General features: G+C 41.0%; 1 protein-coding gene across 6 annotated transcripts in view; it reads right to left on the reverse strand.

Moving 5' to 3' along the window:
- Nucleotides 1–14,992, reverse strand: part of CDON (cell adhesion associated, oncogene regulated) — a 100,653-nt gene that overhangs the window by 14,254 nt on the left and 71,407 nt on the right. For all 6 annotated transcript variants that reach the window (XM_067751504.1, XM_067751501.1, XM_067751502.1 and 3 more), the window contains 4 exons: nucleotides 14,117–14,239; nucleotides 10,787–11,008; nucleotides 8,526–8,776; nucleotides 5,512–5,591 (listed from right to left, as the gene is read on the reverse strand). In XM_067751504.1, coding sequence (XP_067607605.1) covers nucleotides 5,512–5,591; nucleotides 8,526–8,776; nucleotides 10,787–11,008; nucleotides 14,117–14,239 — 676 coding nt within the window. The remainder of the gene's footprint in view (nucleotides 1–5,511; nucleotides 5,592–8,525; nucleotides 8,777–10,786; nucleotides 11,009–14,116; nucleotides 14,240–14,992) is intronic.

Genomic DNA, 14,992 nt, shown 5'->3' on the forward strand with positions numbered 1-14,992 from the left:
TCAGTGTCCCCTCTACTCTCTTACAGATTATCAAGACTGATGGTAAACAGAGCAGATTTAATGTCAATCCCTTCCCATTAAACTAGCCAAGCAACTGACAAACCCCGTTTGATTACATATCCAGAACTGCACTACTGCTTTTTGAATTGAGGAGAGGAGGTGGGTAGAAAGCTATTTGATTAAAATCTGTTTAACTCTTGCAGTGCCCAAATTGCACAAGACTCTCAGCTGAGTCTCTTGTGTAGGGGGCTGGCTCCCTGAAAAGCCTCATTAAATATGCTTCTTTCTAGCTGTTCATATAGGGAGCTATTACATGCTACTCTCAAACCTGAAAAGCTCACATGGACTGAACCCAGGGAGGCAGGCAGTCTTCTACAAATGCCACAAAAGCCCTAGAAGCAAATAAAACTCCGCAGATTGCTGGAGTGCACACGCCCCTCTTATCTGATGTCAAATCTGCATGTCAATGTGCCAGTTTAGACAAGAAAAGCAAACTTTTCTATGACTAAAATAGAAGGATGAGAAAAGGGGCCTAAGGTTGGCAATGACTTGCTTCTTAAAAGCCCACTCTAAGAAATACATTCAAGTTTAAACCTAAGAAGGCAGAAAAAAACGAACTGGGGTGGCAAGACACAGTGCAGGCAAGATTCCACGTGGAAAGGCCTTCGTCAGTTCTCAGGCACCTGTGGACTAAGACAGCTGCCCTGGGTCAAGGTGAGTTTGATGAGGCACCCCCGGGGTCTAAGGGGATGACTCCCAGGTGTGTGAGGGGTAGACAGGTATAAGCTCTTTCCTGCAGTGTTTCCTCGTTCAGTGACGGCATCCAATTACCTGGACGCCATCCTTGACACCTCCCCCTCTGCTGCCTCCTCACACAATTACTCATGTCTTTTTTAAAAACTGCACCTCCTAAAACTCTCCAACCCACCTACTTCTCTCTGTATCTACTGTAGCTATCTTAGTGCACTATTTCTCATCTGGACTACTGCCACAGCCATCCAACTGGTCCCCTGTATCCTTTCCTGCGCCATCCAATGGATTCTCCAAACTCTATCCTCCAGGAGTGCTCTATCACAATGTTCTTCTACTTAAAATCTTTCACTGACTCGCCATGGCTCCGTACCATCTGATTTCACTCATCTTCTACCTCTGACCCTTTCGCTTACGAGGTTCCTGCCACATTAGCCTTCTTTAAGTTCTGTGAGGATTCCGGCATTCTGCTTTAAAGATTTTGCATAAATGGTACCTTGCCTTTGCCCGGAAAGCTTTAAACCTATCCCCATCCTCTTTTACCTAGTTTTCCAAATTTTTCAGAGCAAAAGGGAAGTCTTTCCTTTCTACTACATTCTTTACTTTGTCTTTAAAGCATCCAGTTTTAATTATATATTCACTTTTATGATTATTATGTCATTTTTTAAAAAGACATGTCTCCCCATCAAACTATAAGCTCAGTGAAGGCAGGGACAATGCCTGTTTTGCTCACAACCGTAGCCTCAGCACCTATCTTGGCCCACTGTAGACCTTCAACAAATGTCCGTTGAATGAATAAATGAATGAATGAATCCTCTTTCCCTTTCGCTCTCCTGATTTTCACACCCCTTTCCTCATCTCTTCGAAGATATATCAAGGCAATAAGCAAAAAATAATAAAAGAGAGGATTATAAAAAAGATGTCTAATCACTTTAAATACTTAAGAAATAGGGACTTCCCTGGTGGTGTAGTGGTAAAGACTTTGCCTTCCAGTGCCGGGGGTGTGGGTTCGATCCCTGGTCGGGGAGCTAAGATTCCACATGCCTCGGGGCCAAAAAAAATAAAACAGAAGCAATATTGTAACAAATTCAATAAAGACTTTAAAAATGGTCCACATCAAAAAGCTTAAAAAAAAAGCCTTAAGAAATAAAGCAAACAAATACCTTAAATAATTAAATATATAAAAATAATCAAACTGCCACAGTTATTGTCTCCATTGGTGATCTCACCTATTCTTAAATTCTATCACTTTGATACAAATGACTCTGAAATATAGAGATCATTGTCCCAATCTACCCCCTGAACCCAACACCAGCATTTTCCTGTGTCTCCTTGACTTAGATACCCAAATGGCAGTTGAAACTCTAAAAGCCCCAAACCAAATTCATCAACTTTCCTCCATATATCATTTTATTAAGTTTCTTATGTATATGACTATCACCATGGCAACTACCAGGTCATTCGTGTTTGAAACTTTCTACTCATTTGAATCTCCCATTTTTTCCCAGATCCCAATCAGTCAATGGCCAAGTCCTAAAGATTCCAGCTCTAGAATCTCACTTTTCTCTTCCTTTCCACCCCCATTCCTCGCGTGAAGCTAAGGCCTTCGTTACACATGTAGTCACACTGGTCTCCTCCCTCCAATCCGACCAGCGTCCTGCCTACTACCATTAACCAGCTTATTATACACATCTTGCACAGATGGCTCCCTTTCTTAAAAATCTTCAAAAGCATCATTGTGCCACTAAGCCCAGTGTTTCTCAACACTTAACCCATATCCCCCTTTTTGATTAATGTAAAAATCTCACATCCCTCCTGTATTGTATATTACAGAAACAATAGGGATTTTTTTCTATTCCTTAAATATAAAACTACAAGATTCAATGTGCTTCTTCAAACTCTACTCATTATACTTCAAGCTCTGGCTGTGAGTCACTATTATTAACTGTTGGCTCTCTGGAGGGAGGGCTTGGGCCAGTACCTAGGACATGGTGGGCACTCAATAAATGTTGATTAAATAAACTAGTAAACCCTGACAGTAAGAGTCATCCATGATATAAACTCAGACTGGTTTTCCAGTTTTATATCCTGCTCCCTCTATTTGTATTTCTCCAGCTAAATTATGTCAGTGTTTCTCAAAGCATGGTCCCAGGACCAGCAGCACCAGTAGCCCTGGGACTCATCAGAAAGGCAAATTCTCCGTCCCCACCCGAGACCTACTGACTCACAAACTCTAGAAGTAGAGCCTCATAATTTGGGGTTTTACAAGTGCTCCAAGTTAATCTACTGTGTGCTGAAGTTTGATAACCACTGAACTAGACTATTTACCCTCATGTAAGCATTATCCTTCCTCCTTCCATGACTCGTGATTCCTTCTGCCTGGAAACACCTCAGAACCTATTCCAGTGGCTAGTGTAAATGTTTCTTTTGACTGAAGAGCGAAAAACTCTAAAATATCCCCTGGATAGCCCTCATATGTCTTAACTGAAATTATAGCTCTTTTTGTGTACACACTCTTTTCAGTTGGCATTAGGAAACGCAAATTTAGTCTTAGTGATAATGTCGACATTCTAAAAGTATAAATTGACGAAAATTGTGCATATTTGGGGAGCACATGATATATCACCTGCCTCTCAGTATTAGAAGCTTATTACAAATTTTGCCATCTTGGGGATCTGAGAGGGGATTCCTGTTTTCAGTTGCAACGTTAAATGAGTTAGATGCTTTCGATTTAATGATTCCAATTTGGCAGAGTTGAAGATAGGTACTTACTGATGTTCATCTGTGTCAAAACCACATAAGCGCTCCTGGAAGCCAGATGAGCCACTTGGCTAACCTCGGAGGCAAGGCAGGTAAGCGAAGGTTTGCCCTAAACAGGTAGACTCTGAGGTAGGAAGAAGATTTAGGCCAGGGAGAAACAGAAGCTGGCTTTCTAAGGCTGCAGAGAATTCACCTATGCTCCCAGATAAAACCCCCATACATGAAATGCAAGAGGCCATTAACTTGAAAACCAATAGAAGCATAATTGTCCACTGTCTTAAAGGAAAGAAAAACCATGTATAATAAACCCCCCAAATGCCATGTACACACACGCTCACACATACAAAAATGGCCATGAATGCAAGATGGCAGAAGTCATTCAAATTCTTTTAAGGAAATGGGATGTATTTTTGGTACTAGGGTATGATACCTCATTATAAAGATGACGAGCAGCAAATTACCAAAATCTAGAATCAGAGTATGTTGGGAGCAATTTTACACTATCTGGGACAATTCTCCATCTTTCAGATAAGGAATAGCATCAGAGAGATTACATAACTTTCCCAAGATCATAGATTTAAGCAGTGGCAAAGTCTATGTTTACTTATTCTTAGACCTGAGGTCCGCTCATTCCATCATTCTAACGTCTGGGTTGAATCACATTTGCTGATGGCCACAGGAACCACAAAGGATGTGTTTTAATTAAGTCCATCTGATTACTTACCAGGCGTATAAACCATCTTTACCAGTTCTTTAGCATGCTCCTAACAGGTTGTGATAAAGCCTTTGACAAGCTCAGGACAAAACTGTAGCTTCACTGTTATGAGCATCTTAAAATCTAGCTAGGGTCATACAGAATTTTAAAGTGTAACAAGCAAATCTTAGTACACAAGACAGGCAGATGGCTCTTGCTAATATAGAAACCCTAAGATGGGTTAAGTAAATGATTAAAAAAAAAAAAATCTCCAGAAAGCTTTATTGCGTTTGCTCTGCAACTCTCAAAACACATGATGAAACAATGTACTTTTAATTCAATGGTCGACCGATTCCTTCTTCAAGTTCTGGTTTTGATAACTCCCAGATGCAACTGTTAACTTCATAATTCGTTTTAGAAAATATGGGTCAAATCCCATTTCAGTAATGAAATAACCAAACTCCAGTGCATACTCCAGGTATTTTATGTACTAACTATAATATGATTTTTAAGTTGCAGAGCTTTAGAGTTGGGAAGGACTTTTGAGACCATGTAATCAAACACCATCATTATGTAAGAGAAAGAACTGAGATTTCTGACAGATGCAATTTCAGTACAACAACATATTTGATAATCCTTTGGGATTAATACATAGAGAACTAGCATGAAAGCTTTCTGAATATCCTGTCAAAATTTAAATGTACATTTCACTCTACATATTTTTATCTTGTCTGAAGTATTGTGAGTACATATAACTCTTAATTTAGAAAAACAGAAATTAAAAGAAAGCAAGATTATGCTACTTAATTATCTTAAGGTTTTAGAATTTTTAAAAAATTGAATAATCTGATACGAAAATTTCAGTAATGTTACTATGAAAAAACATTACCATACACACAGGGTTTTTCCCCTAACATTCAAACATGCTCTCATCCAGAGAATAGAGTAGAAAATATCACATAGCATAGGAGAGAACTCTACTGAAAATAGAACAGGTGAGAAAAGATGAAGTCTGTATGCAGAGAATGACACTAATTCAAAGATTTCAAAAACATCAAACCTCTTAAAAGTATCTCAGTGAGAAATAAAGTCATCAATATTGTCCATATATCTAAAGAAACCAAAGTACAGAAAGGTAAAAATTGTAAAGCTGGGGCAAAAACTGAGTAACAGCCTTAAACTTAAGACTCCACATTCTGAGATTTTATAACTTAGGTAAAATTGTAAGAACTTCCTTTGCTGAAGGGAGAATGACAAAGGGAGCCACATAACTATTCACAACCACCTGTGCAAACACAGCCACATACCTATTGTTGTTCCGACAATTTCGACAACCAATGCACTCCATCGGGTCAGTCTGAGGTACTGTCGTGTACAGGCCACCACCCTTATCAGGAAGCAAGTACAGGGAAAAAGAGAAAAAGAGAGAGTGCTGAAGGTGCCATAGACTCGTAACCACATCATCTCAAATGTAAAAGCCGCCCCAACAATAAATGGCTACGTGTATATTTTAACCATCTCCCTGAGCCACGTTACGTTTATCACTATTTACTGTATTCACAAATGAGTGCTGCACAATATTAAAAGTGTTCTCCAAAAAGTTAACTCCTATGTTTTCTGCATGTATGTTTGTACTGGAAAGAGGCAAGTAAACGAAGGGAGAAGTTTAGTCACTTCCCTTCAGTGTTTCAAATCTAACGGGCCCCAAATATTCTATGCGTTATAACCTCCTATCCATTTTTACCTTCCTAGCAGTCATGGAAAAATTTTATGGGATGCCAGTTGGAGAAACAGGGTGGAAATCTGTTTGAATGATGTCACAAGATAAACCCATCTTCATTTTCCTGTAATTATTTCGATTAGGTCTGTTCACTTGACTAGACGAAGTCTTAAAACATGTTATATTTTTCCAGATGGAGCAGATTCTCAGCCAGCGGTGACTTGGAGCGGAGTATTAATATTTTGCTGTTGCTTTTGGCGGAAACTGCCCAGCAATTAAGAAAAATGCCCAGATTAACACATACCTCATTGTAAAATGTTCACTTGACATATACGATGGCAAGAGCTCTTCAAAACTGAAGTTAGGGCTTGAACCAGCCTTATGGTCAGAGTCAAAATTCTGCTTTCGAAAGCAAAACAGCAGAACTGAATTTGATAAGGGTGAGGGAGGCTGTTACATTGCACCCAGACTCAGAACAGGCCTTCAAGGTTAGGAAAAGTTCAGGCAATTGTTTCTCCCCAGAACACTTTCCACTTCCATTCATCTCATAACAACAGCCAGAATAGAAGCAAACCAAAAGTACTGAAAATTTCTCTCAACATTCCTGAGCCAACTAGCAATAGGAATTTTAAAGAAAACTTTGAGAGAAAGAATATTCCTATGCTACATTCAGTCCATGAGGATAAACTCCAAAGCTTCCGAAAAAAATGAAGTTAACGACCTACAGGATGATGCATTTATTTGAATCACTAAACGGATTACAGTTAATTCAATCATTTTTATGATCAACAGCATTTAAAATATGTCCCTGGCTTCCCTGGTGGGGCAGTGGTTGAGGGTCCGCCTGCCGATGCAGGGGACATGGGTTCGTGCCCCGGTCCGGGAAGATCCCACGTGCCGTGGAGCGGCTGGGCCCGTGAGCCGTGGCCGCTGAGCCTGCGCGTCCGGAGCCTGTGCTCCGCAACGGGAGAGACCACAGCAGTGAGAGGCCCGCGTACCGCAAAAATAATAATAATAATAATAAAATAAATAAATAAAATATGTCCCTATTTCCACCTTCCCAAAAGAGAATAGTAAGAAAATGAATGAGTTAAGATCACAGAGGATAACCTCTAAAACTGTACACTTAATGGGGCAATTCTTATTTAAATAGCAACTCATTGTTCAAAAAACACAAAGTACTGTGTTCAAATACTAAAGCAAGCATCAGAGTTATTTTTTCTTCTTATGGAAACAGCATGTGCTGTTCAAAGCGTCATGCTCTCTCCTTCAGTTTCTTGGACAATGTTAGTAGTTTGGACTAGGAATGGTGACAAAAAAAGTTGAGAAAGTCTGAATATAAACCATGTCTTTCCACACAAAATAATGAAATCATTATTCTCGTTTGGTAATGAGATGCACTAAAGCAAATTAAATATTTTTTCTATGACATACTAAAGCTAGGTCACAGGAAAGCCATTAGATTTCTAGCTTTAAGATACAAATATATATTATAGTTTTGTTCTCCAAAGGTAATATTTTAATAAACCTTTACTACCGTTGAAGATTAAAAAAAAAAAAAATCTCTAAACTTCTCCAAACTTTAGCACATTGCGGGTTATGGGCAAATATATCTGTCATCAGAACAATGACAAAAACGTAAACGAGTGCCTAATCGACCAACTAAACATATTATCTGTCTGACTGAAAAATAATGTGGATGCACATCCAAAGAATGGAATAAATCAAACTGCCTAGTGCAGAGAATCTCTTTCACCAGCACAAGTCTAAAGTACATCCGTCATTCTACTCTCATTTCAAAAATTAAACTCTATCAGCTGGTTATCCCTGAAATATAGTAGTTTTAAAGGTTTATCACCCCTTGTGGCTAGAGAATACTAATATTGTAAAACGTAAACCACAGAAACACACATGGGGCAAAACAAATCAAAAAAACCTCACAGGGGGTCAGAAGTGACAATCTGGTGGCCTGCAGACATGCTGTGCATGGCCCACGCAACGCTTTCTAAAACCGGAATTAGTTGCCAACGTGTAAAAAAATCTGGCGATTTCACCTAGATGTACGGATGTCATGAAAAAGCAGAAGACCAGGCCACACGGGGCCCTCAGCTCTGCAAACAACGGGCGCTGAACCGGGCCGCTGCTTGAAGACAGTGCACAACTCTCCCACGCCTCCACCGCTTCTGTCCCATCCCCAACTTGCTTCACTCAGTTTCAAGATCTGCCTGACTCGTCTAAGCATATGAGCTTTCAGAGTTTGCTCTGAATAAATCAAATTTAAAGTATTTGGTTTGGTCCACGTTCAATGGTATTTCCGCTTCATCGCAAGAATAACTTCCAGTCTGTTTGCTACTGGTCCTGTACTTCCAGTGCCAAATAATTAAAAAATATAAATCAGATTGATTAATATAACTCCTGCCTGATAATAGAAAGCTTCCAAACATGACTCTGGATCAAGGGGCTGCCGGTGATACATGCTACGTCCACTCCAGTGAACCTGTGAGGTTTCTGTATTGGGAAAAACCAAGCATGCTGGCCCCGTTCTTGTATCCTGGCACCGTGGGGCACAGGGGCGCTTTTATTTATAATTGGGTCCCTTACATTCACTAGATGACGAGGATGTTCAAAATCCACACGTGTCCTGGTTAGAGAGCTCGTGCGCCCAGAGTAGAGTCCTCCATTTAAGCTCCCGCTGACTCCACTGGGGAGCTTATGGTGGAGATGGGAGCAGCCATTGCTGAAGCTTCCATGAACATTTCTGTTTATTCGGCTTGTGCCAGGCAGAGTGGTGTATTCCACCATCTGCCCGGTAACATCTGACCCTTGGTAGAGATAGCCTGGTGGGTCATATTCTATTGAGAGAGAACAACAAAAAGAAAAGGTAAGATACGGAAACGGACAATTCTTCTTGCTTAGAAGTTTTATTAATTAAACCCTTAATAAACTATAACTATACTAAAATAAAATACTCTAAAAAAGTGTTCGCTTAAAGCTTCCCTGTGAGATATGCTTTAATAAAATTATTGCTGTTATTTCCTTTACAGGGTGGAGTCAGCCAGGAACTGTAAGTTAGTTATGACTCTTTTAATGGGAGGAGAAATTAACCAGAGAGAAATTACTCAAAACAGAATTAGTAAACTATGCAAGCTGAAACTATCAAAGTAACGGCAACACGACAAAAAGGTGTTTAAATTCCCCTGTGCTTCCAAGTGCTGAAAGAAATTGTACAACGACAGGATAAGTTTAGGTAGGATATTTCAAAAAGCAATAAACACCACTTTTAAGTAAAAGGATGGGGTTGGGGAAACATTCACTATTCATATAGTTCTTTGGTTATTACAGCCAAGTTGGAAGTTTTGAGGCACCAACGACAAAAGGCTAATTATTCCCTTTCCTTATATTAAAAGCATTTCAACAACTACCTCAAATATCTGATTCCCAGAGGCACACCTACCAGATATATTTAGACAAAGTGAAATGTCCTTTAGAAAGTATATTATCTAAACTGCACAGGATTCGTTGTCAGAGTTTTGATCGATTCTTCACAGGTATTGGAGGCGCCAAGACTGGACTAGGTGTTCCTCTTCCTATGACAGGTGTGTTATTATCACAGGTGTGTTATTATCAGTATACCTGCTTCTCTTCTCCACTAAACTATAAGGAGAGGGCATTATACCTGCACTGTCCACCACAGTGCAGAGCACACAGGAGAGAGCCAACGAGTATCTTCTGAATGAACGACGGAATGAACATTACCGTCATAAATTCCCATCTTTCAACATGTTATCAAGTCACAAAGGAAAATGACTTTAGCCAGATTAATCTCGCTCAGACAACCAGATCAATACTCTTCTTTTAATGGTTCAGCGCACTCTCACACACTCAGAGTCAATGACATTAAAACCATTTAGAAAAAGACCCAATCAAGGGATGGCCAGCTCTTTCAGCCTGGTACCGCCACCACTTCTCTCCCTGCCTATCTCCTGGAAGGCGCCAAGGCAATAAAAATACATCACTTTCTACCCCCCTTCCCCGCCCCACCCCACCCCGAGCTGTTCACTAAAAAGGGACCACGGGCAGGAACCGGCTAAGAGCTGCTCGAGTGCCTGTCATGGCTGGGGTCTTCCTCTGCTCTTTTCTCATCTCTTTCTCCTGGGGCCAAAGAGGAAACCAAAATACTTCCTCCCAGCAGAGACTAAAGACTCTGATTGATCTGACTGTGCTCGTTTATGATAGCTGAGGGAAGAGAAATGGTAGGAACGTGAGGGGAAGAAAAATGGGGAAAGAAAAGGGAACAGGGTTCTAATGTACCATCACTGACAGCTCGGACACTCCTACTACTGGACACATTTGGGGGTGGGGACGCCACTCTGCAGAAGTTTTAGTACATTAAGTACCGAATCAGGACTGTAGTACCTTCATCTGTGTCATCCCAGGACAGTAACTTAGAAAAGTCTTCACTACCCTCCTTTCCATCATGCCTTTTCCATTCCTCGCTGACAAGATTTGGACCCGTATGAAGGGGCTCCTGCAGCAATTCCAAAGCTCACGCTTCAAGTCCTCATCCTCTTTGGTGGTCCGACAGAGCCAGAGTTTCCCAGCACTAAGTCGGCTATTTACATAGAGACCTGCTTAGTTTGGGCTTTGTTGTTTATTTCTCCTGGGCAATTTAATTTGATGCTCCACTTACTTTGGCTTACAGCTAGAACTGTTTTAAAGTCACCTCCACTGAATGAAGAGTATCGAATGTGTTTTATACCACGACACTCATACGTGAACGTGTTAGAAATCAATATTTATTCTGACAATCTTTCTCTACTGATCTTTAGAAAAAGGGAAGGAGACACTGATGGATGACTTACTCTGTATGGGATTCTGCTGGCGGTTCTTCCACAGGCACATGGCAATGAAAGCCATGAGGATGAGCACCATTACACCCAGAACGCAGCCGACGATCAGATACAGCATGTCACTGCTTCTGGCGGGACTGCTTGCGGGCCCAGCATTTCCTCCACTCCCCGAAGAATTTGGAGGGGTGCTCAGGTCTTTGACAGGGTACTCAGAAGCTCCAGGAACCCGTTTCACTAGTTGAAATATACAGGAAAACATGATGTCAGAGTGAAGACAGACTCCATGAAATGGTTTACTCTCCGAAGGAGGTCTGGTTAGGAATCCAAGCCAGTCTGTTTACGCTTGGTACTGAGATGATCTGACCACCAGTGAGTCACAAAGAGGACTCAAAAGTTTAAAAATCTAATGTCAAGGTTTTAGGTCACAAATTCTAAAGAAATTATAAGATCAGAGACACAGATGCACTTGGTCTAACCCAAGCTGCTATATGATTACCTGCTCAATTGTACTTGCAGAAGACTCCCAAAGAGTTGACATAAAACTATTACAACTTACAGATGGGACAAAAACTCCTTTCGATCTGATATACTTTGAGCTGAATGAGACTCACGATTAGATATTTTATGCCTCTCGATTGTGAATAATATTAGAAGACATGACTCTGGACTACTAGAACAATTCTATACAGTTCCGAAAACCTCACACATAATATTAAACTTCCCAAACCCAAAAATGCTGGAGTCCACATAGACGCAGTGCTCTTCCCTAATTCACTGGTCCTCTGGATAATGGCGACCACAAAAGCTAATAACAAGTGGGACACAAACCCCATTTTCTCTGTCCCCAAATAACATGCCCTTGATGCTTTAACTGTCATAGAAAAGCAGTAGAGCATAGTGGTTGATGGCCGGATCTCTAGAACCGGACTGCCCAGGTTTTTAACCTGTTCCATCACTTATCCTTAGCTGTAAGACTTTGACCTCCATGAACCAGTTTCTGCAGGTGGAAAATAGAGATAATAATAACAGCCCCATCATAGGCTGTCATGAAGAGTAAAGCTCTCAGCATGGAGCCTGGCACGCGGCAGTGTTCAATCCATTTTGTCATTATTATTAGTTACTATAGTATACTTCCTGTTATCCTAATAACTTACAGGAGCAGAGTGGTCTTTAAAAAAATCTACTTCAACAAACATTCTATTGGGGTTCTCTTTTCTAGCAACTTCAACTATGCAGAACAGGGCTGGAAATCAGTCAACGAGAGGCTGCCTTTCCAAGGAAAGAGCTCTCCATCACTGAAAGCTGGAAGAATACCTGGCAGAGAGTCTCTGTAGGAAATTTCTACTTTGGGTGGTATGTTGGATTATACAATTCTAAGGTCCCTGACAATTCCAAAGACAACAAACAAGTTTCTGAGACAAAAATGGGTGTTACAGATCGCACATGAAATACCATGATTACTCAGGGAAGTCCGTCAGGTTTATTCACTCTTTATTTACTCTTAATGTATTCAAAATTCCACCAAGCTTGAGGACCAGTTGCCAACCTCTCCCTGATGTCAGAAACTTTTGCAGTGGATGGTGAGTGACACGGTCCCATTAACATGAATAAGAAGAGACAGCAGGAGCATGACATGAGCAATGTGAGGTGAAAACCATACAGAGAAAGCAGAGAACGAAAGGAAAGTCGTGACAGTCTATGATCTTTAAGGGTGGGGGAAAGAGGCTGGCCTCCAATATGTACTGAATTACTAAAGATAAGACAATTGCTGTTCATAGCAGGAACTCTGAGTCATTTCTTTAAAAGGAGAAATCATGCATCAGATGTTCTACTTAAACAGGCTGGGACTGTGTAACACGTTTTAGAAACTCATTCCGTATGAACAGTTAACATTTTAAAGTTTTTTGTTTTTCACTGATCTGAAAGTCTGTAGGTAGAACCTTTGATTCCCCAGCAAAGTCAATTAATAACACTTGGGGCTTCCCTGGTGGCGCAGTGGTTGAGAGTCCGCCTGCCGATGCAGGGGACACGGGTTCGTGCCCCGGTCCGGGAGGATCCCACATGCCGCGGAGCGGCTGGGCCCATGAGCCATGGCCGCTGAGCCTGCGCGTCCGGAGCCTGTGCTCCGCAACGGGAGAGGCCGCAGCGGTGAGAGGCCCGCGTACCGCAAAAAACAAACAAACAAACAAACAAAAAAAATTAATAACACTTAAAAACAGCACAGCTAGCACATTATTGTCTGTGTTTTATGTTCCGCCTGGCTAGACTCTTAAATGTCTTGGGAACAGAGATGAGAAATTTCATTTTTATGTAATTTTGCTCCAGGTTTCACAGCACTCTGGAGGCAAGTAAGAAATGCTCATGAACATATCACAGTGTTCAGTACAAAAAGGTACTCAAATATATGCTAAACAAGTGAAATTCAAGGTAAGTCTACAGGTCTGTGTGTATATATGTTTAAATGTGAATTTAATATGTGGGATTTGCAGCAGGAAGACACATGATTCAGAATTAAACAAGGAAACCGAGTCTTAGCTTTATAATTCAATCTTTCTGAGCCTGTTTCTACTTTGGCTATTTCTATTCTCCAAGTGTGGTATCTTCTGTTTTCAACGATGGTAATATTTTACAGCTAATCTATGTCTGCAGGCAGAGCTGAGAATTTCACTTTAGAATTATCGACTAATTCTGAACTTTACTACGCTTCATTGAACGAGTAGGTAGTGTTATACGTATCTGTCATTCAAGAAACCACTTTAAACGTACGTAGTGCTTTTCCTTAAACACCCTTATACTTTTTTTTTAAGGATTCTAATTCTCACAGCAATCTCAGATAATTAGTCAGCAAATATTTCTGTTCCTTCATGGAGGAAAAAACAAGAAATGACTTACTCAGAGTCACACAGAAGTTAATGAATCAGTGAACGCTTATGTAAACTATTCTTTTTTTTTTTTGCAGTACGCGGGTCTCTCACTGTTGTGGCCTCTCCCGTTGTGGAGCAACAGGCTCCGGACGCGCAGGCTCAGCGGCCACGGCTCACGGGCCCAGCCGCTCTGCGGCATGTGGGATCCTCCCGGACCGGGGCACGAACCCGTGTCCCCTGCATCGGCAGGCGGACTCTCAACCACTGCGCCACCAGGGAAGCCTTTATGTAAACTATTCTTAAGGCAAGTTCTCTAGCCGACAGAAGGCTAGACTGTTGGGACAGTCTAAATGGATGCACCTAAAAAATGGTCCGAAGTTTCTTTAGTAAATATATCGACAGTCAGGAGGAATAATCCAGAGTTCAGAATTCTAGTTCTGCCCAGGGAGAAAAGCACTAATTCTGACCCCTCCCCTACCTTTCGTCTCACAGATCATCACGTTACTAAACTCGCTCTCTCCTCCTTCATTGAAGCATTGCATTTTAATATCATAGGAGGTTTCTGGCTGCAGGTGGCCTATCATGTGCCACTGCTTTGAACCTAGAAAGGAAAAATAAAAGATAAGCTTTACAACCCACAACCTAAGCAACACTGTCAATAAAATCACTTCGTAATTTTGAAATGAGGTTGGAGCAGCGGCCATCAGCACATAGTCAGTTTGTGCGATAAAAGTGTACTTCATATAAATATTTTAGCAATGCACAACAGATAGATAGCATTTCTATTACATGGCATGAAAAAATGGTAAAGAGAAGAGAGAAACTGAATTAAAGCTCTACCTGTGTGTGGGCAGACTTTGATTCATTACAAGTAATTAGTAGTAAGTCCTTCATAAAATACATGTTAATTTTATGCATAAGTAAAACAAAACAAAAAACCACCTCAAGTCCTTTGATCCCCTACTTCAGCCCAGCAAGTCAATCACTCTGTCCACCTAACCAGAAAGCAACGCCACGTATGAGGTCAGAAAACGGTGCCTTACCCAGAACAAGTGACCACTTACAAGACAGGCCTCAATGAAACTCTCAATTCCACTGTAATAGACACAACATGATCCAACATATAAATGAATGCCCGAATTCAAGAACAGTCAGAAAGCAAAGTCTACTATGGGAAACTCTTGGCTACCGCTCCCACCATTTCTTTTCTTTTGCACCAGGGTCTCCAAACCACACAAGCATCTCTAACAGAATGATTCTGTTATCCATGGTGCGCAGCCAGCATTTCATTTAGAAACACTTCTAAACTGAACACTCCACTATAAATGACTCTCCGTTTTTACTTCTGTGGACC

The sequence above is a fragment of the Pseudorca crassidens genome, chromosome 9 (assembly GCF_039906515.1).
Source record: "Pseudorca crassidens isolate mPseCra1 chromosome 9, mPseCra1.hap1, whole genome shotgun sequence".
Taxonomy (NCBI): Eukaryota; Metazoa; Chordata; class Mammalia; order Artiodactyla; family Delphinidae; genus Pseudorca; species Pseudorca crassidens.